We start from the raw sequence: 24,180 nt of genomic DNA, 5'->3' as shown, positions 1-24,180 counted from the left end.
GTGAGGCTCACCTGGCTCACGTGATTAAGGGACGTCTGCCAGGTGTTTCTACTCCACTGTCAGGTTACCATTTCTCCCTTTCCCTACTCTTTGGAATTGAGTTCCAAAATCCAGTCCACTCTCAGGGCTAGAGTCGGGGGGTGGAATTAAGCTCCACCTCCTGGAAGACAGACTGTTTCCAGATACAATTTCACCAGCCAGTTTCAAGAAACTAAGTTGGACTTTTGGGAGCCAGTGCTTACAAAACCCTCACAGGAAAACTGGCTTGTCCCTTGCTTGAGGGTCAGCCCTACAGGTCCAGCCTGGCCAACCAAGATCCTTGCCATACTTTGGGGACATCAAAGAAGAGAGAAATTCACCAAAAGGCACAGATGAAACTGCAGGTGAAACTTGAGTTGTCATCTCCAGTTAACAAATGATAGAGGCTTTTAGAAGTCCACCCTGAGATTCCTTACAGAAACTTCCAGTAAAGCAAACTGGACGCCTGCTGCACCTGTGTAAAATAATCAGGGCAAATCCCATGAGACCTGTCAAGGAAGGACTTTCTTTGAGATTTTATTTTTTTATTTATTTTAATTTTTTTGGCTGAGCTGGATCCTCGTTGCTGCGCGTGGGGTTTCTCTAGTTGTGGAGAGCGGGGGCTACTCTTCGCTGCGGTACGCTGTCTTCTCATTGTGGTGGCTTCTCTTGTTGAGGATCACGGGCTCTAGGGCATGTGGGCTTCAGTAGTTGTGGCTCGCGGGCTTTAGAGCACAGGCTCAGTAGTTGTGGCGCGCGGGCTTAGTTGCTCTGCGGCATGTGCGATCTTCCCGGACCAGGGCTCGAACCTGTGTCCCCTGCATTGGCAGGCAGATTCCCACTGCGCCACCAGGGAAGTCCCTCAGCCTGCCATTCTAACTCCTGATTTTGCTGCTGTCTGGGCCTTTTTACACTGGTTCTCCTTCCCTGAAACACCATGATTTCCCCCCAGTGAACATATTCTTTCAAACTCCCCAGACAAGGTCCCTGCCCCATCCTCTGGCCTTGCCTGGCTCCAGTTACCATTCTCTGGCTTAACCCATAACACCCAATGTGAGGCAACAAAAAAGGGGAGCTAGGGATGTTTGTTGAATTAATAAATACATTTTCTGCCCAATGAACTCCTAGTCACCCTTCAAAACCCCAGTCCCAATGTCCCTCCTCCCTATGCAGAATGTTCACTCCTCCTCTGGGTTCTCTAGTGCTGGTGCCTCCCCCTCTAGCCCATCCCTGCCCCCATGGGACTAGGAATGTCTGTCTGGCTCTGCATCCCCTGGACAGGGGGCTTCTCAGGGATTCCAGCATTGTGCAGATCCAGGAAAAGGGGATTTGCTGACTTATCAAATGAATCACAACATCCAGAAGTGAGAAGTGTTTATTGAACTAGTTTCAGTGTAGCACCGTTCTCAGTGGGGCGAGATTCTTGATCTCAGGGCAGAATTTTGAGTCTCGGCTTCGTGGAATGTGTAGAAGTTATCTGGATGATAAGTAGTGGCTGCTGAGTCAGGGATCAAAAAATGAGGGCAGGTGGGATCTTGTTCTTCCAGCATCAGTTCCCTCCCAGGGCACTGGCCATCACTTGAAGCAGACTTCCTTGTGGGAACTGGCTCTGAGTTGGCAGACATCCGGCTTCTTGCCCTGGAGGAGATGGCCACGAGTTGGGGTCCTGAAAGGAGACCCTGCCCCCACCAGCTGAGTCCCTCTGTTCCCTGTCTAGCTTACCTGGTACAACTGGCAGATGAGGCGTAAGAGCTGGTCCTTCTCTTTCATGGGTTTCTGCACAAGCAAGACAGGAGGTCATAAGTCCCACTTGCCCCAACCGACCCGTGCTCGGCCCAGAAGGGGCTGCAAATGGCCCCAAGTCTGGCCCCTGCCTCCTGCCTCCCAGCCCAGTGGTCACATCCATCAACCCGGTCCCTGCCTGGGGGATGACCTGAGAGCTGCAAGAGTTCTTACCCCATTGACGACGACCCAGGGCACATACTCGTGGGGTGGCTGCAGAGCGTCCGTGAGCTGGGCGTTGATGTGCAAGAGCTGCATGCCACGGTCCCCTGTGGCACACTCCATGATGGAGTCAGGGGACACCTTTGGAGCATAGATCTGCAGGCACTGAGGGCAGAGGGGTTGCTGACTGGCTGGGGTGTTGTCTCAGCTTCCTCCCTGTTATCTCCCCAACGGTCCTCCCACTAGCACCACCCCCCAACCCAAGCCAAGCTTTTGTTTCCTCACTAGCAACAGGAGACAGTTGGGTTCACAGGGACGCAGCAATACCCATAAACAACGGGTGCTTAATTCATGCCTGAGTGGAGGCCCCCAAGGCAGGGGCTCAGGCTGCTCCTGTCTCCCGTAAGACCAGACCCGCAGCCCGACCCCTATAGTGTTTTATTTTCCTGAGAGCATCGTACTTGCTCTTCCCTCTGCCAGGAGCACTTTTCCTTCCCCTTCCCCTGAGTCTCCTGAGTGTCCCCTCATCCTTTGCACTCCATACTATGACTCTGCAGGGCCTGGAGGTGTCTCAGGGTGGCTCAGGTCTCTTGGGTGGCCCAGATGTTTGATGAATGAATAAACGATCAGGGCAGATGAGCCACTCCTTTGGGAGTTCTTTTTCATAAACCCCCAGGGAGCTAAGTGGGCCTGTCCTGTCATCTCCTTACCCCAGAGAAGGGTCACTATCTGTGTCCCTGCACATTCCTGTTTGTCTGAGCCCAGCTCGGAGGCATCTTGTCCAGGAAGCCCTCCCTGATCTACCCACGTCCCAGAAGATCTTGGTTCTCTCGATTCAGAGATCGAGGCTTCGAGAGGGGAGGCTGTTTTCCTGGGGCTGCACGGAGAGTGGTAGTCGTGGCCAGCACTTGAACCTGGGTCTGTCTGGATGCAGGAAGGCCAGGGCCCTCCGACCCAGGCTGAGTGAGGGGCATTGCTCACCGGCTTCAGATTTTTCTCCATGTCATCCATTTCCTCTAGGCAGACAATGGTCAGGAAGGCCGCGCTCTTCTCCAGCTGGTCCAACAGGCAGGCCTGGCGGGCGGGGGACAGGCAAGGATGTGAGGGTGGCCCAGAGCACCCCAAGACCACTCTGGGAATAACCACGAGTGTCCACTAATGAAGCGGAGAATGAAGATGTGATTAAATGGAGGCACACAGGCAAGGGACGGAGCTGGTTGCAGTCCATCCCTTGTGAGCCTTGATTCCATTTTCCTTACGGTGGGCACTCTCCCCAGCCTCGTGTCCCCCCCCCAGGAACTCTGCGTGCTGCTCACCTCCACCTTGTTAAGCTTGCACTCCTGCTCGCCGTGCTGGCACGTGAACTCCCACCTGCCGCTGATGTTCTGTTCCTGAAAAGCAGTGGGGTGAGTGCTGGCTGCACCCCCCGACCCCCTTCCCCTGGCCACGGGCCTCAGTTTCACCTGTACCCACGCACATGAGCGTTTCCGTAGGGCACCAGCGTGACATTGAGGATTTCCCAGACCATCAGCCACGTTGGGTAGAGCTCGCGGATCAGGAAGTACCGGCAGCCGGGGCACAGTGACTCATAGTAGAGGCTCACGTTGATGGGCGGAGGGTCAGACTTCCAGACGGGCACCTGCAGGCACAGCTCACCGGCCTGCAATGGAAGGGAGGGATGCGATTCAAATGCAGCTCTGCTTGGTTCTCTTGCAGGAAGGGAGCTGCAAACAGTAGGTTGTCTATCTCACACTCCTTCCAGACCTTGCCAGGTGGGATCCTGACTCTGAGGCTTTATGGCATTCCTAAATATTCCTAAATGTCAGTCTGTCTGCAGAATGGATGTGACAAAGATTTGCAAACGGTAGGCAGTTAATGAATGCACAAGCCTTGCTTTCTTCCTCCAGGTGAGGTGAAACTCCTCACCCAGGGGACGCCATGCAGTAAGAATTCAAGGCATGCACATTTCTGGTCTCTGCCGTCAATCCTGCCTTCTCATGAGGCATACCACTAAGGCAGGCTCATTCGTTCCCACTTCATCCCTAGAGCCTTGGCCCTGAGCTGAGCAAGGCCCTACATACCCGCTTGACTCATTTATTCTTCCTCTCAACCCCTCCCAAGGCTACTGCAGAGGCAGCGCCTAATAGGTGTTGACTTCCGACTACAGCTGAGGGGCCGCGGGCGGTCGCGTCTGTGAGCGAGTCGTTCAGCCTCCAGGGCATCTGCTTACTCCGCACCAGGAGCACGCGAGCTCTTCCCCGGCCGAAATGCACCCAGTAAGGCGCCCCTAATAAATGCGGTGGCCACGCGCAGGCCGCGTAGCTAGTCTGGGCTTCCCCTGGCCTAAAAGAGGAGACTCCGATTCCTGCTCCAGATGTACACAGTAGGTGCTCAATGCACCCTGGGGGGGGGGCGGGGGGAGTTGCGGGGGGATGGGGTGGGGGGACAGCTGAGCGACTCAGACTCCAGTTAGGGAAGGAAAAGGGAAAGGAAAGTATGGCCAAAGTGTCAGGATTGAAGCGGGGGTGGGGGGTGGGGCGGCCGGCACCGACCCGGGCAGCGTCCCCTCCGGACCCCGGTCGTCCCCGTCGAAGTCTGGGGTGCGGGAGGAGCCGCGTGCACCTCGCCCGGGCGCTGGTCCCCGCCGGCCCGCCCGCCGCGTCGCCTTCTCTACCTCGCAGGGGGCCGCCCCCTCGGGGAGTATTTCCAGCGGGGACGCCCGCGCCGCAGCGGCGACCTCCAGCAGCAGCAGGAGAGGCAGGAACGGCAGGAGAGGCGACGAGGCCATCACAGTGGGGGCGAAAGTGCGACGGCGGGAGCAGCGTCCCGGGAAAGAAGCCGCCTTTAACCAGGCGGTGGCCCAGCCCCCAGGCCGGACCCGCCTCCCGGTGCACACGCCTCTCGGGGGCCGGGGCTGACGTCTCCAGGTATCTCTACTTTTTTCTCTCTCTCTGGGTCTTTCTTTCCACCTCGACCCCACCCGCATCCCACCGCCCGCCAGGTTCTGGGCCCCCAATCCCCTGGACAACGGGCTGCCCTTCGATCTTCCCCGACACTTCCCCGTAATCAGCCCCGTCCAGCCCTGTGAGGCTGGGTAAGCTTTAGCACCTTGAGCGGAGGATATGCGGGGGCTTAGAGACAGAGACACGGAGAGACCAAGAGATAGGAGGGTCTCTATGGGTCCACGGATCCCTCTGGGGGCCGCCAGGGTGCTCCAGGCCCCTGCTCCTAGCCCGGGGACCCCGCCTCGCCACCCCATGCTCCGGTGAGTGGTGATCCCTGGCTTGGGAGCGGGCAGCAGCTGAGCAGCCCGGGCCCTTTCCCCTAGCCTGGCCCGGACCCCCCTCATTCTCAACCGCCACCCCCTCCCCCTCTCAGGCTCCAGAGCCCAGATCCACCAGCGTGGTCCCGTGGGGCTGACTCAGGCTTGGCCACAGCTGGGCCAGAAAGCAGAAATCAGAGCAGGGAGGGGCTCACTTCTCTTGGCTCCCTCACCCCTGGCTGGGGGTTGGGGAGAGAAAAAAGCTGGTGTTCCTTCTTTCCACCGTCCAAAGGCTTGAGGAGGAGGCCACCCCTGTCCTCAGCCAGCGCCCTGGTCAGAAGAGGCCCGGGTTGGAGCAGTCATTACCTGAAGCCTGTACTCTGTACATGGAGCGGGGGTGGGGGATTGGCCCCGTAGGACCCAAACCCACAGGAATCAGCTCTGGGACCGTGTGGGCATCTCAAGAGATGAAGCCTCAACTCATTCTGTAAAACGGGAGAAGTGAGGTTTGGGGAATAAAGCTACCATAGAGGGCTCGGAGCAGAGAGAGAGCTGCCCCAGGCTGGGTGTGGAGGTGACAAGGTGAGCCTGGGGAGGTGTTGACAGGACAGTGGTGCGGGCAGGGAGAATAGCCCAGATAAGGGCTTGGCGGCTGCTGGTGTTGGGGGAAGTAACCGAGACGTTCAGACTTCGAGGCCTTGACACGACCCAGATTCCGATCCCACCAGAGGAAATGCTCACCCGTGGGCCAGAAAACAACCCAGTCCTCCGCTCCACAGCCCGTGTCCCGCTTCAGTTCTGGAGAAACCCTGGCCCACGTGGCCACATTCATAGCAGCAGGTTTGGGAGCTGGAGTTCCCCTGAAGTCTCCACTGCGGGATGATCCCCCCACCCCATTCTTCTGAACCCTTAACAAAACCCATTTCCTTTGTGAAACCTCTGCAAGCCTAAGCAACACAAGTTTGGGGAACTAGTGTGTGCTCGGTCTTGTACTGGGCAGGACAGAAGACATAGCAATAAATATAATTGCTACTATTTTTCCGGTGGTTATGAAACACCAGCCCTGTTGGAGGAATTCATAAATGTAACCTCACCCATTTGATCACGGAACCCTCAGAGGTGTCCACTGGGGGCAGGGGTAGAAACCATTGACCCTACTTGGTAAGAGGAAGCAGGATCAGAGAGGGGAGGTGATGTCTCTGAGAAAACACAGTTGATTGAGTGTGGGGACCGGCTAGAGGCTCTGTGAGCCTCTGTGAGCTGGACTCATGGGACTGAGAAGGTGAGCTTTACCCTGCGTCCACCCATGCAGTGGGTGAAGACCGCAGTGGGGGCAGAGTCCGGGCTGGAGTTATTTAGGGGGTGCCTCCTGACTGATCACTCAGCAGGGACAGTGCTTGGGAAGGACCAGAGCTCTGAGGCCAAGGGAAGCAAGTCCTGTCCCTCTGAGAGCCCAGTGGAGAGATGGGTCAGAGGCAGCCTGGTTCCTTCATCCACCTGGGGCTGCCTCAGGCAGGGTGGATCCTGACAGGTGCTGTATGGGGAGAAGAAAGGTGAGAAGGTTCCCAGCCCTGGAGGTGTGAGAGGGGAGGGTAGAGAGACAGGGACCTTTGGGAGGAGGAAGATGGTGAACATGAATCTGCATCAAAGACAGCATGAGGGGGCTTCTCTGGTGGCGCAGCGGTTGAGAGTCCGCCTGCCGATGCAGGGGACGCGGGTTCGTGCCCCGGTCCGGGAAGATCCCACATGCCGCGGAGCGGCTGGGCCCGTGAGCCATGGCCGCTGAGCCTGCGCGTCCGGAGCCTGTGCTCCACAACGGGAGAGGCCACAACAGGGAGAGGCCCGCGTACCGCAAAAAATAAATAAATAAGTAAAGAAAGAAAGAAAGACAGCATGAGGACCCAGCTCAGTGTCCCCTGGGACGTGGCAGCCGGCGTCAGGGACAGGTGTGGAGAGGGCGTCAGTGGAAGGTCAGCAGGGAGGGGCTGGCACTGCAGACTCCTCTGGGTGTCACGGGAGGGGTTGTGACTATTAAGCCTGCCTGGCAATGAAGCTGCACATCAGAGGGGAGGTGACTTTCTGGAGGGTAGGGCTGGTGGCTGATTGCCGGAACTCCAACTCAAACTTGGGGGCCAGGGAGGAGCTGGGCCAGGGTCTGCCTGGGGTCCCCCCAGCAGGCCAGGGTGTGGGGCAGAGCTTGGGGTCTGAGCCTCTGCTGTGTGACCTTGGCAGGTCTCTCAACTTCTCTGGACATGAGCATCTAAACTGGGGTTGGGGGACTTCCCTGGTGGCACAGTGGTTAAGAATCCGCCTGCCAATGCAGGGGACACGAGTTTGAGCCCTTGTCCAGTAAGATCCCACATGCCGCGGAGCAACTAAGCCCGTGCGCCACGACTGAGCCTGTGCTCTGGAGCCCGCGAGTCACAACTACTGAGCCCACGTGCCACAACTACTGAAGCCCGCGCACCACAACAAAGAGCAGCCCCCGCTCGCCGCAACTAGAGAAAGCCCGCACGCAGCAACAAAGACCCAACGCAGGCAAAAAATAAATTAAATAAAATAAAAAATAATAAAAAAAATAAACGGGGGTTGTGGGGGTGGAGGTGGGGAGGAGGCAGGGGTTGTCAGCCCTCATTTAGCAGCCCGGAGCTAAAGAAGCCTGTCACGAAAGACAGAAGCATCCATCAAGTTCAATGTTTTATATCCACATCAGTATCAACGTACCATACAAAACCCGCCTGCCAGCCTGGCCAGGCAGGCAGGAGGTGGGGTGGGGTGGGGGTCCGTGGGCGGCATAGAAAACCAGGGCTCTCGTCCCAAAGAGGAGAGAAAAGAAGGCTTTACGTACAGTCGAGGAAAAACAAAATCAGAGCCCGACATGATTGAGAAGCCTTGAGTCTGCGTCGCGTAGAGGTGCTGTGGGCAGCGCTGCGTGTCGGCTGCCCCAGAGGTGCTGGTGGCCTCGGTTCCTGGGAGGCCTGGGGTCAGCTCATGAGTTTATTTTTACTTATTTTCTTTCTGGGGGTGACTTCTTGGCAGCAGCCCCATTGTGGTGTTAACTGGGTTTCACTTCAGGATTTGAAGGGGAAGTTGGGGTCTGTGGGGCAGGTCCCACCTGGCCCCAAACGTCATGGATGAGGTTCTTGGAAGTGGCCAAGCAAAGTTCCTTCCTGCCCTGATCCCGGTCTATGGCTTAAAAATCGGGGTACCCAGGTCGGGGCCGCACGGCCCGGAGGCCTCTGTAAACATGGCAGGTGCAGCCAAGGTGGGGCTTTGGGGACCCCAGGGGCCTGTCAGGGGCAGGGCACAGGGGTGTGGGTGGCCAGAGCTGCAGGGAGGGCAGTGCCGGTGGGGGGAGGGGGATGGAGCGGGGGAGGCGGGACCCCCACAATAGAGGGAAAGAGACCAAGAGGGAAAGAGAGGACAGACGGATGGAGCTAGAAAGAGACGAAGTGTGACAGCGCGAGATGCACAGAGACTCAGAGAGATGGAGAGACAGGCAGACATGGAGGAGAACCTGAGAGAGACAGAATTGCAGAGAGAGAAAGAGAAAAACAGATAGACCTGGAGAAATTCACAAAGACGAGAGAGATGGAGAAAACCCAAGAAAGGAGAGACAGGTTCAAAAAGGTGGAGACCGCGGATGTAGCCGCCACCCCAGCTGGGCCGGTTCTCCTGCTCAGAGCTCAGCGGGGGGCGGGTGGGGGCCCGGGGCCCGGGGCGCGCACAGGATGGGCAAGTGTGACGGTGAGCGCGTCGTTGTGCTGCACTAGCGAGGCGTGCTGGTAGTGCAGCACCAGCTCCTTCAGCGACCCGTACAGGTTGTAGGGTTCTGCGAAGCCAAAGCCCGTGGCTGTGCGGTAGATGACGCAGTGTTTGGTGTCGCCGTCCACCCTGTGGGTGCAGGCGGAGGGGTGGGTCAGATGGTCCCCCGCCGGGCTCTCCCAGCCCCGCCCCCCTATTCCTGTCAGGTGACCCTGCCTGGGACGTATATTTCCCCCTTTCCTGGATGCTGGATGCCGACCCGGTCCAGACCCCGCCATCTCCTGCTGTGATACCGTCCCAGCTTCCTCCCCCGTCCCCAAGAATGCAGGGCTTCTTCCTGTCTTTCCGAGGCCTCACATACAGTTGGCACTCAATGAGAGCTCTCGGAAGGAATGGGCGGATCCCTCCTCCCCACCTCCAGTCCACTCGCCGTTCCCTTGCCAGGCACTCACACCACAGAACAGGCATAGCAACCCCGCTGGCTGCTTTCACGGATGAGGAAGGTGCCATCTCGCTTGCCACTCAGCATTTCCTCAGCTTGGGTGCGGTTGATCTTGCCTACATACCATGTGCGTTCCTCGTGGTGGGGGAGATCATCTTCATCCTCCATCAGTGAGTACTGGCTGTGGGGGAGGCAGGGAGGAGCCCTGGTCACTTACTCGTTAGCCTCCAAGGTCCCCCTGCCACCTGGACAACTGTCCCTCCCTGGTGAACTCCTACTCATTCTGCAAAGCCCACCAAAAATGGCCTCTCCCCTGGGACAACCCTTCCCCCACCACCACAAATTGGCCACTCACTCCTCAGTCTCGTTCTTGATCCCCAACCATTCATTGATCTTCTTCTGCCGGGCACCTTTCTGAGTGAGCCACCTGGGGGGAAGAGGAAACGTGGGCTCCTGCCGCTCTGCTGGTAGGGGAACAGCAGCTGCAACACAGGCAGGGCAAGCCACCATGGGCCAGGCCAGCCTGGTTGGAGGCAAGGGCTGACAAGTGCAGGTTCTGGGTGTAATACCCCTGGTTGCCACAAGGGGTCAGCCTCGGTCCGGCCAAGGACCACTTGAACCCAGGTGGACTCCCCAAGCTCTGCCAGGGAACCCCCCTATTTCTTATGTTTCTGTTAACACTTTTTGAGACTCTGGATTGTACCATCATGGCAAGGTCTTATCACTATCAGAGGCTCAGTCCTGGGGACTACACGGTGGTGCACCTTTGCACAGGGCAGATTTACAAAGGACTTTTAAAGGACCTAGTGAGCTAATATGTGCACGGTGCTTGGCACACAACAGGTGTACATGAGCGTCAAAGACCCAGGCAGAAGAAGGAAGCCCCTGATGAAGTCCTCAGTGGGTCAGTGGGCAGAGGAGGGATCTTGGGCTCAGGCTGGGCGCCGTGTGCTGGGTTGCACAGTTGGCATTCATTCATGGAGTGGACCCTGTCGGAGGCTCCCAATGACCTGGCCTCGTGAGAGCAGTGTTCCCGTTACACAACTGAGGCTGAGGCCGCCGCACAGGGAGCCCTTCTGAGGGGGCTGGGAGGAGCCTGATCGAGAGGGAAGGGGTTGGCGGACAGACGAGGGGGCTAGGGGACCAGGTAGGGCTAGTTGGTGGAGAAAGCAAGAGTGAGATGCATGCAGAGGTCACCTCGCCAGGTGCCCCTGCACTAACGGGGGGATCCACGGGTGAGTGCAGAGCCAGGCACTCACACGAGGTACTGGTCTCTGATCTTGCGCAGCTGCATGAGGTCTGGCTTGAGGCTGTTCATGCGCTTGTCAATCTCTCGGTTGTCGGAGGCCTGTGCCCGCAGCTCCTGTTCCAGCTTTGTGCGGCTCTCGTGGATCTCAGCAATGCGAGACTTAAGTCGCTCTGAGTTCAGCAGGATCCTGTGGGAGGAGTGGCTCAGAGGCCTCAGATGGCTCCCAGTATCTAAGCCTTTGGACATGCTGTTTCCCTGATTGCTCTTTCTGGCAAACTCCTATTCATCCTTCAAAGCCCATTTCAACTGACCCTCTCTTCCCCTGAAACCCAGGCTGCCCTCTCTGTTTCCGTTCTTTCCCCACTTGCGCTGTGTCAGATCAAGGTGCAGTAGGGCAGGGCAGAGGAACCAGACTCACCTCTGCATCTCTTTCTCATTGCCCTCACGCCGGAAGCGCTCCAGATATTCCTTGCTGCACTTCTCCTGTGTCTGGCCCTGCTCTTCAAAGATCTTGATAGTCTCATTGAAGGCCTCAATGGCTGTGCGCTTCATCTGCAGTTCCTGGAGGAGGGGGTAAATCTGAGCACCTCCTGGGACTCCATCCAAGTCCCTCGTGAGGGATAAAGGCAGATCCCAACCTGATATGGAGACTCTGCTCAAGCTGTTCCCTCCACCACGTGCATCGTTCCTCTAGCCCCTCCTTCACCAAACGAACTCCTATTCAGCCTTCAAACCCCACACTCCCCAAACCCCCTCTTCCTTTAGATCCTCCTTTAGGCACCTTAAAAAATACCTGGGTCTGTGAGCACGGCTGAGAATTAATGATAAATCTAGTTGCTACAATTCATGGGGCTCCTTCTCAGAGTAGATGCTGCACCAAGCACCTTCCATGCATCATCTCATAAAACCTCCCAAGAGCCTCCTACAAAGTCAGAACTATTAATGGGGAAACTGAGGCTCAGGGGGCCTAAGCCATTTCCACGGTCATGATGTTCCTAATTGATCCCAGACAGGTATCTTGTCCACTTAGAACCTCAGGTGACCCATCACTAGAAAGGGGACAAGACAGAAATTGCTCAGGGACGACAGGGGAGACAGAGAAATTCCCTGCTCGAGATGGGATGTTCTATCTGAATAAGTTGCATCTCAACTTACAAAAGAAATTTATTAACACAGTCCTTGAGTAATAAAACCTCCCCCCACTTCCTTGTTTTTAAAAGACACTGCTCTTTTCCATGACCTCCCGACCCTTTGTCTTAGGCAACTCTTTGTCAGGTGGTTATTATCATTTTGAATAACATCCAGGTTGAAGGGGATGGAGAAGTAATTAAGACTCACGGTTCCAGTTTCCAGATGGGGAGACTGAGGCCCAGAGGCTCAACCAAGACATCTCCCACAGCTCAGCCGCTCCTGGGAGGCTGGTTGGTGCCTCTTCATCTGTTTTGGTTTTTTGTTCTTTTTAGAACCACATACATTGATTTCTATGTTTTTAGGGTGGTCCCTGGTTGTAAGAGCCTGCTGTGACCTAGAAGTGGACGTCTGTCCCTGTGGCCTTGGCACTGCCCCTCCGTGCCTGGGTCTCCCGGGGTGCGCTGGCCCGCGGTACCTGGGAGGTGCGTGTGTACTCCTCGTAGAGCTGGTCATACTCGCGGCTCTTGTCCTGGTACTGCTGGTGGTAGACCTTGAGCTGGGCGCCCACTGCTTCCACACTGTCCTCCTTGACGATCTGGTCCTGGGGATACCCGGTGCCGTCAGGGAAGCTACCTGGGAAACAGGCCCAGGGCCGGCCAGGCACCACCACCACCACCACCACCCCCGCCCCCAACTCCCACCCCAGTCCTGCACCTGCTGGTACTTGGACACCGGGTAGAGGAGCCGCGTGTCCAGCTTGGCGTTGTACTGAGCCAGCGACTCGTGGCGGTAGTGGGTGATGAGGTCCACAACAGAGCAGAAGGTGAGTGGCTCCGAAAAGCCGTAGTGCCCGTCTCGGTGGAAGACCTTGATCAGTTTGTTGTTCCCACCTTTCCTAGGGGCGGGTGAGAGGGGGTGTCAGCAACCAGCAGCATCCGCCAGACCCAGCAACGTCCCACTGGCTGTACGACCCCCAGTCCTCTGACCTGGGTGTTCTCCCTCCCACCGCTCACCCCTGGTCTCCCTGAAGGGACAGGCCCCCACCTGAGGGTCAGCGTGTACTCCCCCTGGATCTTGCTAGATGCATCTCGGACCAGAAAGGTGCCATCAGGTGTGTCCCGCAGTTTCTCATTTACCTCCTCCCTGTGGAGACAGCCAGGACTGGGGCTGCCCACTGGGAGACCCGACCCCTCAGGCTTTGTCCACCATGTAGCTCCACCCCACAACCCTACCTGGAGATGTCACCCCAGTACCACTCAGCATCCTGCAGGGAGGGCGGGTTGCCCCCATTGGCCAGGCCTGTGGGGGCTGGCTTTGCCTTGGGGGGTTTTGGCGGCAGTGCTGGGGGACAGGAAAACAAACGCACACTGAGCACCAATTGCATACTGTGGCCAGCTCCCACTGCAACCAAGCCTGCTGATACTGGCAGGGCTCCGAGTCAGCATTCTTGGTCCCCAACGATAGGAGCTAATAAAAGGGGGTGGAGGTCACCTGGGGGCACAATCTCCTGTTCCTCCAGATGTTCCTGAAGCAACTTCTCCACCAGAAGTGCAGGGAAGTCGGGGGTGGCCTCAGTCCTAGGGGGAAGGGACGTGTCGTGAGCGCTGGGTAGGGCCTGGTGTGCACAGGGCCCTGCACGTGCATGTGGGTCTGGCGGGGGGTCTACGTGAAAGCATGCAAGGGGAAGAAGAGTAGGTGACACAGGTGTGCGAGACCCACTACTGTTTATGTATATGCAGTTAGCTCCCAGTAAGTATTCATACAACAAACAATAGGAGTCAGCGTGTGAAGGAAGGTACAGACACCACCCAAGTGCCGGCCCTCCGGTCTAGGCCCCATCGCCTTGCCCCAAGCCCTGCTAGAGTCTTCCTGGACCTCAAGTCCCACCCCTTGTTATCTTTCCTAGCTCGCCCATCATGACAGCTCTGGCCTCTTCCCCCGCTGGGCCCCGTCCACACTCCTTTCTCATCGTCTAGACCCCCGCCCTGGCTACATCTCCAGCCCTTCCTCCATCTAAAGCCCCACCCCTTTTTGCTCCGGCTCAGCCCCGCCTCCCCAGCCCTGGCCACTCACCCGTCGGGCGCGCCCCCTGGCGGCGGCGAAGGCGACGGCGCCCGCAGCAGCAGCGGCCCGAAGGCGGCGCTCAGGGCACGCACAGCTGGGCCCAGGGCTGGGGCGCGCCGGGCCACCCGGCCCAGGTGCTGGAGCAGGAAGCGCAGTGTGAGCGCACTGTGCAGCGGCAGCGTCGGGGGCTCCAGCGCCGGCCCCACGGGCCCCGCGGCCTCTGCGGACAGACGGCCAGGGGAAGGTGAGCCAGGGCCGGCACCCGCCCGCCCCAGCGCCCTCCCCAGTCCGGGATTCCTGCCAGACTCACCCCGCAGGGCTCGGTGTGCCTCAGCCGCGGCCTCGGGTGTCACAAGGGGTGCGGGCAGCGCCAGCAGGAAGCCCTTCACGCCATCTGTTAGGGCTGCAGCGTCCCACTGCTCCATATCGTTCAGCGACCAGTCTGCGGGTGCAAGGGGGTTACATCGATCCAAGGCGGGTGCAGGGAGGGGACATCATCCGTCCAGGGCAGGTTCCTCTCCCACTCTTGCCCACTGAAGCTTTCCCTCACCTGTGCGCGCGGCGGGTGCCTCAGGCCTGTAGCTGTCTAGCCCTGTGGGGAAGGGGATGGGGTAGGTCAGTGCCACCCCACGTGGCAAGGCCAGCTCTCAAATGCTGCCTCGACCCCCGTGTGGGGTCTGGGGTGGCTACTAACCTCCCAGAGGTAAGAACAGGGGGAGGGGAGGGAAATGGTGGCAGAGGGCACGGCACATGCAATGATGGGGTCTACATTCCCCTGGGAGTTACTCCTTCCCCAACTCAATACGGAGGCCCAGAACATCCAGACTCAGCCACTTCCCATACAGAGTGAGCCCAGCAGCCCTGTGAGGGAGATGAGTTGCCCATCACCAGAGGCAAGCAAGCAGAACCCAGGGGTTGCAGCCAGGCCGAGGCTCACCTGTCCGCTCAATGGCCTCCACAAGTTTCACCAGGATAGGGGGAGCCACATCAGGCGGGGAGAACTGCTCGGGTAGGTCAGGGAGTGTGAGGCCTGGCAGGAGGGGACAGAATGTTGGCAGGGTCCCTAGAAGGACCTAGGCCCCTCTCTTTGCCTGCTGCATCTCAGCCCAAGTGCCTGGAATCTGGACCACCACTCTTGGGGGGGCGGACAGAAGGCCCAGCTGGTGGGGCTGGGAGGGCTGAATTAGTGGGAAACGATTTTCTAGGTTAAAATATCAATTCACCCAACTACAGAGGCCAGATAGTGTTGGCTGACTAGTGTCCTCCCAAATGGTATGTCTACTTCCTAATCTCTGGTACCTGTGACTGTGACCTTACTTGGAAATAGGGTCTTTGCGGATATAATTAAGGTAAGGATTTCAAGATGAGATCCCTAAATCCGATGACTGGTGTCTTTATAAGAGAAGGCCATATGAAGAGAGAGGCAGAGATTGGGGTGATGTGGCCACAAGCCAAGGTACACCTGGAGCCCCCAGAAGCTGGAAGAAGCAAGGAAAGATCCTCCCCTAAAGCCTCTGGACAGAGCACAGCCCTGCCCACACCTTGATTTTGGACTTCTGGTCTCCGGAACCATGAGAGAATAAACTCCTGTTGTTTGAAGCCACCAGTTTATGGTAGTTCATTACAGCAGCCACAGGACACTCATACAGCAGGTTTAGGGCTCTGCCACAGGACACTCATACGGCAGGTTTAGGGCTCTGCCATTGCTTGCTGTGCAACCCCAGGCACAGGACCCACCCTCTCTGTGCCTCAGATTCCTCAACTGAGAAACTGGTCGATGGAATCATCTCTCCTTTCTCAGTGGGAACAACAAAGTGGTTGAAGAGAGTAAAAGGAAAATATCCCAGCTGGATCAGAACACCTCATTCCAAGGACCTTTCTCCATTTTCTAAGTCATTTTGCTTAAAAAAAATTCCCCCCTTTTAGAAATGCTGACCTCCTTCCATGTCCCAACCCCACCCCACCCCCAGCCCCATGTTTCTGCCCCACCCAGCCTTTTGTGCTCAGGCGAACTCTGCCTGCACGGCCACCATTGGATGCAGCTTTGGCCCTTGGCGGGGACGCCCTGGCACACAGCAGGAGCAAGCCGGGGCCTGCGGGGCCTCCCTGAATGATGGGCCAGGTGGTGCCTTGAGCTGAAGAAAGGCCCAGCTGTGTCGAAAATGAAAAAAAAAAAAAAAAAAAAAAGTGAGGGAACAAGGGGAGGTGGGTGACATCCCAGCTGGTAAGGGGGCTCTGAAATTCAACTTTGAAATTTGCCTGTGACCAGTTTGCAAAGCATGGAGGGAGGTCCCATCAGAATAGGCATTATCCCCATTTTACGGATGAGGAACTGAGGCTCAGGGAGGGAGCAACCTGCCCGTGGGTGCACAGCCAGATGGGGGCACAGGTGACATCAGGGTTTGGCACGCAGCTCCCTGCGTGGAGTTGAATGGAGGGAAGGCAGGGAGCTGCAGCCTGCTGCCTGGTGGTCCCAGGATCCCGGAGGGTCAGGGCTTGAACAAAAGGACTAGTACCCCCCATTTCCAGATGAGGAGACTGAGGCCTGGAGAGGGCTGGTCCTAGCCGATGTCACATAGTCCTGGAAGATTTGGAGGGTGGGGCCGGGTGGCCGCCCGGAGTGGGGATGTGTGTGGTGTCTGGACCCAGGCCAGGCACAGGAGGGAGGCGGCTGTTACCAGGGGGAGAGGCAGATTCTGGCTGGGAGCCCGGATGGGGCCGCCTCCTGCTCCTCTAGGCCGAGGCAGGACGCAGGCCCCGGCCCTGGAGACACCAGATGCTGCAAAGCCCAAGACAGCAGCCATGCTGCCTCAGCACCCCGCCATTCCACCCCATGCTGTGGGACTCTGGCCTGACCCTCTTTGGGCATCAGTGTCCCTCGGGCACAAGACCAGGCAGGCCATCGGGTGGGGCCACGGTGCCTCCCAGGGGCTTTGGCCTTCACTGGGTGACTGCCCCTGAGCGAGTGGTTCAACCCCCTTGCACCTTGGTCTCCACATCTGTACACACGGCCTCACTGGGCGGCTGTGAGGGTTGGAGCAGACCACGCCGGGTGCTCAGCACTCATCAGCCTCCTCCCCACAAGCTGAGCCTCGGTTTCCCTGGTTGGAACCCACACACCCTGCCCAGCATACAGCCCAGCACACAACAATTGCAGCGTATGTTCAGTGCCCTGATTCTCCACTCCCAGGACACTCTTTGTCTGCAAACCACAAGATGAAGCTAAATTGAGCCCCTGAGTCTTACTGGACACTCCCTATTGTCTTCAAAATCAATCCCACGAAGTCCTTGAGGTGAGGACCCTGCCCCTTTTCTCACTCTGCTCCACCTGACGGCTTGTTCCCTGAACCCGTCATGACATTCCCACCTCAGGGCTTTTGTCCTCGCTGTACCTGCTGCCCGGAGCCCTTTACCCCCATCTCTCCTGAGAGGCTCCTTCCTCACAGCATCTGTCATTCCCTAATCACGTTCTCATCACTTCTTGAACCAGAAGCTCCATGAGGGCAGGGCCAGGCCTTGTGTCCACCACTCGGTGCCCAGTGCCATGAACTGCATCCAGCCCTGACGGCAGTGTAATCAACATTTGCTGACCAACCAAATGTCCTTATTCCTCCTCTCCTGGAAGAAGCACCATTGCCTCATGGGAGAGAAGAGGAAACTGAGGGTCTGAGGGCACTCCCCCTTTTCCCCAGCCCTGCCAGGGCCCCTACCTGTTGCTCACCTGGCTCAGGGGGCCCATCTCGGGGCCTGGCAGGCAGTGGGCGTGGGCCACGTGGGCGAGGCCCAGGCCGGGCCAGGGTCACAGGCCCTAGGAACTCAACATAGGTGCCAGGGAAGTCGCCGCGCTGCCGTGTACGCTCATTGAGGCCAGGCATCCAGCCCACGCTCTGTGGGCAGCGCTCGCTGCCCTCGGCCACGCCCAGCGCCTGCAGGGCTGCCCTGCTCACCACCAGCACGTCGCCCGGCAGCAGCTCCAGGTCCTCCGGCCGCTCCCGGCAGAACGGGTACAATGCACGGTATTGGAAGCCCTCGGCGCCAGCCATGGCTGGGCAGGGTGGGGTATGGATGGTCAGGTGGCTGCTTGGGGCCCCAGTGGCCCCATCAGCCTGGGGTGGGGGCCAGGAGGGTCCGCTGGGTGGGCTTGGGGACTCAGACCTCTATTTCCACCAAGAAGTTACAGGTGACCACAGGGGATGCTCACGCCTTGCTTCCCACCATTGTTCCACGACCCTGACAAGGGTCACTCGTTGCTCGGTCCACCATTCGTCAACTGGTGGGAGGGGGTCGGCAGCAGCGTGATCTCAGGTCACTCAGCCGCTGCGTCCCCCCTCAATCCGTAGGGCTGGGCTGGGCCGCTCACTCCCTCGGGTGGGGAGCCATCGGCTCCCGAGGCTGGCGGCTCTTCCAGCTGCGCCAGGCGAGGGGGCCGAGGGCACAGGCTGTCACCATGCTCGGCTCGGGACGCCGACCTAAGGGGAGAGGGGCAGGGCAGCATCAGCCAGTTTGGACTCCTGCCACCCCCAACTCAGAGATGGGCCCAAACACCAGGTTAGAATCCCCTGACTCATTGGGTAACAGGGGGCCAGTCCCTGCCCCCTCAGTTTACCCAGCTGTAAAATGGGTACAATAATAGCCCTCCTTTGGGGTTGTTGGGGGCAGAGCTCCAAAGAATCTGCCCCGGGCATATTGCATGCTCAGTAAACAAGCTCTTCATCACCCCTGTTAGAGATGGGGAATCTGAGGCTCAGAGCAGGGAGGTCTTTGTTGGACAACTCAATGGGCCAGGATGCCAGGACTCAAAAACTCAGATCCGTCCAACTTCACAAGGCCCAGGATAGATGAGAGGAGGCAGCAGCCACATGACAGATAGTTATACCCAGAGTGGGTAGGGTGTAATGGGTGATGCTCAGGGTGCTGTGGGAGCCCTGAGGAGAGACTGGGCCAGCTGAGCACAGGAGGCATCAGGGGCAAAAGGCGGTAGGAAAGGAGGTCCAAGCAGAGGCCCTAGCACAGGCAAAGGCCTAGAGGTGAGATCAAACAAATGGATCTCTGATCTCTGCAGGGGAGGAGGGAATGGGGGGCGAGGTGTCCAGACATTGCCCAGTTTGGTGCCCACAGTAGGTACTCAAAACAGAAGGGGGTTGGTGGGAGGCCAAGAGGACCTTAGCCCCAGGGTAGACATGGAGCCAGTAAAGGGTGAAGGGAAGGAGGGCACTACGACTGCCAAGAGGGAGGCTGCTGGATGCAGGGGCAATGATCACTCCTTAGGAGCCCCCAGTCTCAGGGTGACACAGCCCAGCACAGACACGTTCTCAATCTCAGCCCTGCAGGTTCAGTCCTCCAGAGAGGTTGGGGGGTGGTAGGCGGTGCTTTTCCTAGGGGCGGGTCCTCCAGAGGAGAGGAGGGGGCACTGGCCAGAGTAAATAGTACAGGCAAAGACTTGACAGCAAGAAATGCTTGCCGAGAGTTCAGGGTGGCTTTAAGAAAGCCGCAGACCACGCAGGGCCTCGAGTGCCAGGCAGAGGGTCAGACTTTATCCCTCAACCACGGGAGCAGCAAGAGGTGTCCAAGCAGGGAGCACAAGCTCCACATTCCAGGACGCCCCAACTTACCCACTCCCTGGCCCCTGTACCCCCACTCTACAGGTGGGGAAACTGAGGCCCAGCGAGGGGGACGTCCAGGAAACCGCCTAAATCCGCTTGCCTGCCCGCCTCCGCGCCCAGCTGAGCACACGTTTGCACACGCCCCGGTGTGCGCGCCTGGGAACCAGCGCTCCCCGAATCCAAGAGGCGGGTGGAGAGGCCAGGCCTGGCTGGGGTCTTGGCGGCTGGACTCAGGGCCTGCGCGCTCACGCGTGTGCAGACGCGCACTCGGGCCTGCGTGGACCCCGCAGCCCAGCCCAGGGGCCGGAAGTGGAGTCGACCCTCTACCGTCTTGCACCCCACTATGCCCCACACAATGCCTGGGCGCCCCTCATTACTGCTCGATGCCCCACTCCCGGCAGGGCCTCCCTCAATTCAGGGCCGCAGCTCCAACCCCTTATCTCTGCCTAGGGTCCCCCGTTCCGCCCCCATCGTCCGGGGAAGGCTGTAACGCAGCCAGGTCGAGCCAGAGGCCTCCCGCTCCCTGCGGCCCCCAATTCCCGCGGGGCCCGATGCAACCCTGCTCGCATTCTGGCTTCCACCGCGGCCCCACACTCTGCCTGGGCGCCCCGCATCTGACCGAACCCCCAGACCGGCCTGGCACGCGGACCAACGCGGACTTACCTGGTCGCGGCCGCCACCGCTGCTGCCGCGGCCGCCGTCACGCAGAGCCGAGCCAGACCCGTGGCTCCACCGCGGCCGCCGTCGCCGCAGCCGCGGGATCCCCACCTCCGCCGCCGCCGATGTTCCGAACGGTCGGGCCCGCCCCCGGCGGAAACGGCCGAGCGTATTCGGGCCGAGAGGGTGCAATGAGGCCGAGGCAGAGCCTGGGAACGCGCGAATGTTTCCGGAAAGAGCCGAACGTACTCCCGCGGGACTGGAGGGTAACGGGGGTGGGGGTGGGGCGCCCCGAGATAGCCGATCATTTCCGGAAACAGCCGAACATAATCGGGTCAGAGGACTAATTCGGAGGCTGGGCTCGGCTAGGCTCGGCTGGACTCAAGAGATGCCCGAGCGATTCCGGAAATGACCGAGCGCGCTGCCCCTGGACCGGCAGAACAGAGGCTGGGCCCCGAGACTTCGGAAAGTTTCTGGAAAGAACCAAGGGTGCTCGGTCCCAAATGAGGCCCTGGGAACTTAGATCTAGGGGCGACCACCAGCTTCCGGAAACTGCCGAAGCACGGACGGCTCCAGAGGACGAGTGAGGCGGCCCAGAACTCAGGAAATGGAGGCGGCAGGGTTGGGGGGAGGGGCTCAGACAGAAAGCTGCGCTTTTCCGGAAACAAGCTGAGAGCCGAGAAGGAGCCGGAGTTGAAAGCCGGGGTTTCCGTGGTAGCCCAGAGTGTCTGGAAACAGCTGAACTAACTCTGTCGGGTACGGTGAACTAGCCCAACGCCTGTACAGATGCGGACTGTTTCCGGAGATAGCCGAAGACACTCGGAAACAGGGGGCGTGGCCAAAGGTTTCCGACCTACGGAGCGCTTCGGAAGTAACCGAACGCGCTCGGGCTGGGCTGGGTACCAGTGGTGGTGAGGGGAACTTAAGGGCACAGCCCAAGCAAAGACGGGTTTAAAAAGGACACAAAGATGGTTTATTTATTTATTAACACAGCTTCAAGGCCCCAGACGGGTGTCTGGATGAAGCTTCTAAGGACAGAGCCCATGATGGGTACTCAATTCAGACAGGGCAGCAGGAGGGAAGCAGGAGGCTAGGACCAGAGAAGGCATCAGGAAGAATCTCAACAGTGAATTCCCAGCAGCCTTCAAAGCCCACTTCAAGGGCTTCTCTGGTGGTGCAGTGGTTGAGAGTCCGCCTGCCGATGCAGGGGACACGGGTTCGTGCCCCGCTCCGGGAAGATCCCACATGCCGCGGCGCGCCTGGGCCCGTGAGCCACGGCCGCTGAGCTTGCACGTCAGGAGCCTGTGCTCCACGACCGGAGAGGCCACAACGGTAAGAGGCCCGCGTACCGCCAAAAACAAAAAACAAAAACCACTTCAAGTGACTTTGAGCCAAGGGTCTGTTTTCATCCCGCCCCCCACCCCACTCTTCCCTTACCCTTTTCTTGGCCCCTCACAAATCCAGACATTGGACCTCTTCTTTGTAAATGTGGGCTTTTATTCACCGTCAGCTCCGGGATGGAAGGTGGGAGCAAGTCATGCACAGCCTTGATCTAGTTTCAACACCAGGCAGTGCTGCACGGATGTCTCCAGAGAGAACACAGAGTGGGCTGCAGTGCCTGGAAAGTGCCCTCACCATTGTGGGGTACGGTGATCTTGCTGGGCACCTCTGAATGGGAAATGGAGACTCTGAGATGCCCAATGGGTCACACAGCATTACAGGGGAGAGAGCTGGAGCTGGAGTCGGCTGTATCTGACAACAGATTCTCCATTCCAGCTCCCTTGACTACAATGCCCAGGACAGGGCCTGGCTGCATGACTCTTTCCAGGCAATGGTGGGGGCAAGTCTCCACGCCTTGCCAGGCCTTAGTTATTTGTCTGTAAAATGGGGATGACGACACCACCTCCAGCCTTCTCAAGGTTGGCTGAGGGAAAAGCCACAAGTAAAGCGCTTGGCATACAGTAGGTGCTTAATAGTCGTTGGGATTTGTTTTGTAAACACAAGGAAACTGAGGCACAGAGTGGGGAAGTCATTTTCCCAGAGCCAAACAGTGAAGCCAAGATTCCAACTTGGGCCTCACTGCCCCCCAGTTGGATTTTTCTCACTCGAATTTCAGCCCTACAAGGCTCTGGCATATCGAGGGCACCCCCCAGGGGCTGTTTCAGACACATCATGGTCAAGTTCTCACCCTGGTGGGCATCAAATACAAAAAATCTTGTCCAGGGTCTTCTCCTACCCTGGCAGTGTCCTCTGAGGCCTCTGCCTCCTGGGCCATCAGTGTCTGCTTGTGACGCAGGTGACCCCTCTGCCTAGATCTGGTGAACTTCTACTCATATATCAAAGCCCCAGTTCCCACACCTCCTAAGCCTATAGGACTGGAGGCAGACTCTAGCATGGCTGGCCTAGGGATGGAGGCTATGATGGTAGGAAGTAGCCTTCAGAATCCAGTCCATCATCAAGATTACTTTGTTTTGTGGTGGAGGGGAATTGTTTACGGAATCTCCAAGTCATCCAAACTGGGCCTGGACAGGTAAGCTTGGCTGCATCCCTTCAAATCTGCGGGTCTTGAGTCAGGGGTGGGATCAAGTCACACAAAAAAACTTTAAAAGTACAGAAAAACCATAAAACACGAATACACGTTGACTTGTCCAAAGTGCTTCCTTCTCAGCCCAGGGGGCAGGGTCTACAGATGGGTCCCAAGTGCATGGGACAAGACCTGGGCAGCTGCCTTAACAGTGGCAGCTCAGTCTGGCTATCGCTTATAAAACGTAATAAATTAGCTGCAGGGATTTGCTGCTATTTACAATGCCACCCTAGTCTCCCTTGCCTGCCCCTGTGGCCCCCTGATTGATCGGCTCCAGAACATGAGGGAGGCACCTTCCAGCAAGAAACGCGATCGCTTCTCATCTTCCAGGTGTCAGAGGCTGGTGGCTCAGTCTCCATCCAGGTGTCAATTTATGGAAAACACATTCCACAAAAAATGCGTTGACTTCCAGGCCGGGGAGAGGATGGGTAGGAGGGATTAGTCTTTCTCAGAGGGTCCAAGGGCTCCTGGCACAGCCTCAGCGCCCTCCACGGCGATCTGCGGCACCAAGGTGGGTGGCCCAGTGGCCTCCTCAGGTGGTTCATCAAAGCTCACCTCCTGCACAGCCTCCTGCTTCTTGAATGAGTCTCGGCGCTCGGACAGATGCAGCCGTCGCATGACCACCAGCTCGGAGTCTGGCCCGCGGCTGCGGCGCCCCAGCTCCCCGTCGAGCCGCTCACCTGTACCCAGCTTGTCAGCCGACTGGCCTCGGCGCAGCCTTGGGGACCGGGCAGGCGCAGGCGGGTGCCCTGGCAGGGGTGAGGGTGAGCGGGGTGGGGGCGCTGGCACGGGCGGGCAGGCCAGCGGGGAGGGCGGGATGCTGCTGGTGGACTTGCGGCGGCCGGCTTTGGGGCGGGGTGGCCCAAGCTTGGTGGCCAGGCCATGCAGGGAGCTGGGTCGGGTGTGGCCAGCGGCAGCCGGAGATGCAGGGCTGCTGGAGCTTGGGGATGCGCTGGGTGGAGACACTGTGTCTGTGGGTGACGGGAGGGTCAGGGCCACCAGCCTCAATGTGCCAGCCTCGAGGTGGGGCCCTAAGACTGACTGCCAAAAGCCCACACTGTTCCCTGTGGCCACCCATCAGGCCTGGTGTTTCCTTTGTTTGCACAGGCTCTTCCTTTGGCTTAGATCTGGTGGACTCCTACTCATCCATCAAAGCCCTAGCTCCTCTTCACCCACTTCTCACTTAAATGACCCACTGACTCATTCAGCCAAAGGTACCTGCCCACCGTCCATCTATCCATCCCATGAGCCATCCACCCACTGGTTCTGCAAGTTATCCAGTAAGGGCCCTGCCTCTGCCTGTGTCCACTCCCCACCCCTAGGCCTCAGCCCCTGAGGATGCCTGATCTGAGAAAGACAAAGATGGCACAGACACCCCCAGCCCCATGAGGTCAGGGTAGGCCAGAGGGAGAGATAGCAGTTGGGGTCCCCAGAAGGCAGGGAGGGCTTCCTGGTGGCTCT

General features: G+C 58.4%; 3 protein-coding genes across 8 annotated transcripts in view; all 3 read right to left on the bottom strand.

The window, feature by feature from the left end:
* Window positions 1-1,355: 1,355 nt before the first annotated feature.
* On the bottom strand, window positions 1,356-4,806 carry IFI30 (IFI30 lysosomal thiol reductase). Its single transcript, XM_065874172.1, has 7 exons — window positions 4,637-4,806; window positions 3,440-3,622; window positions 3,279-3,353; window positions 2,944-3,036; window positions 1,975-2,127; window positions 1,741-1,794; window positions 1,356-1,656 (listed from the first exon to the last, which is right to left on the bottom strand). Exons 1-7 carry the CDS (start codon window positions 4,748-4,750, stop codon window positions 1,594-1,596), a joined length of 735 nt encoding a protein of 244 aa, XP_065730244.1. The 5' UTR covers window positions 4,751-4,806; the 3' UTR covers window positions 1,356-1,593.
* Window positions 4,807-7,911: 3,105 nt separating this feature from the next.
* On the bottom strand, window positions 7,912-20,216 carry PIK3R2 (phosphoinositide-3-kinase regulatory subunit 2). Its single transcript, XM_065874950.1, has 16 exons — window positions 20,142-20,216; window positions 17,597-18,344; window positions 14,813-14,905; window positions 14,426-14,467; window positions 14,186-14,317; window positions 13,885-14,095; window positions 13,303-13,388; window positions 13,044-13,152; window positions 12,856-12,954; window positions 12,526-12,706; window positions 12,287-12,412; window positions 11,099-11,241; window positions 10,691-10,867; window positions 9,787-9,858; window positions 9,442-9,612; window positions 7,912-9,118 (listed from the first exon to the last, which is right to left on the bottom strand). The coding sequence occupies exons 2-16, from the start codon at window positions 17,916-17,918 to the stop codon at window positions 8,911-8,913; spliced, it is 2,172 nt and encodes a 723-aa protein (XP_065731022.1). The 5' UTR covers window positions 17,919-18,344; window positions 20,142-20,216; the 3' UTR covers window positions 7,912-8,910.
* A 1,398-nt stretch (window positions 20,217-21,614) lies between these two features.
* The window catches only part of MAST3 (microtubule associated serine/threonine kinase 3), a 29,926-nt gene continuing 27,360 nt past the window's right edge, over window positions 21,615-24,180 (bottom strand). For all 6 annotated transcript variants that reach the window (XM_065874245.1, XM_065874243.1, XM_065874249.1 and 3 more), the window contains one exon: window positions 21,615-23,690. In XM_065874245.1, the coding sequence (XP_065730317.1) occupies window positions 23,158-23,690 (533 nt within the window). In that variant the 3' untranslated portion in view covers window positions 21,615-23,157. The remainder of the gene's footprint in view (window positions 23,691-24,180) is intronic.

The sequence above is a fragment of the Phocoena phocoena genome, chromosome 3 (assembly GCF_963924675.1).
Source record: "Phocoena phocoena chromosome 3, mPhoPho1.1, whole genome shotgun sequence".
Classification (NCBI taxonomy): domain Eukaryota; kingdom Metazoa; phylum Chordata; class Mammalia; order Artiodactyla; family Phocoenidae; genus Phocoena; species Phocoena phocoena.
Note: the sequence above shows the minus strand (reverse complement) of the source record. Positions and strands in the feature narration are given on the sequence as shown.

Bases quoted from the DNA above. Each gene is read 5' to 3' on its own strand.
- IFI30 (XM_065874172.1), bottom strand. From the start codon at position 4,750: ATGGCCTCGTCGCCTCTCCTGCCGTTCCTGCCTCTCCTGCTGCTGCTG. The intron at 3,354-3,439 runs GTGCGTGGGTAC...ACTGCTTTTCAG, and splicing joins TGCCCTACGGAAACGCTCAT to GAACAGAACATCAGCGGCAG. The intron at 2,128-2,943 runs GTGAGCAATGCC...CTCTGCCCTCAG, and splicing joins TGGAGAAAAATCTGAAGCCG to TGCCTGCAGATCTATGCTCC.
- PIK3R2 (XM_065874950.1), bottom strand. From the start codon at position 17,918: ATGGCTGGCGCCGAGGGCTTCCAATACCGTGCATTGTACCCGTTCTGC. The intron at 13,389-13,884 runs GTGAGTGGCCAG...CCTTCCCCCTAG, and splicing joins CCAGGGGGCGCGCCCGACGG to GACTGAGGCCACCCCCGACT. The intron at 9,613-9,786 runs GTGAGTGGCCAA...CCTCCCCCACAG, and splicing joins ATCAAGAACGAGACTGAGGA to CCAGTACTCACTGATGGAGG.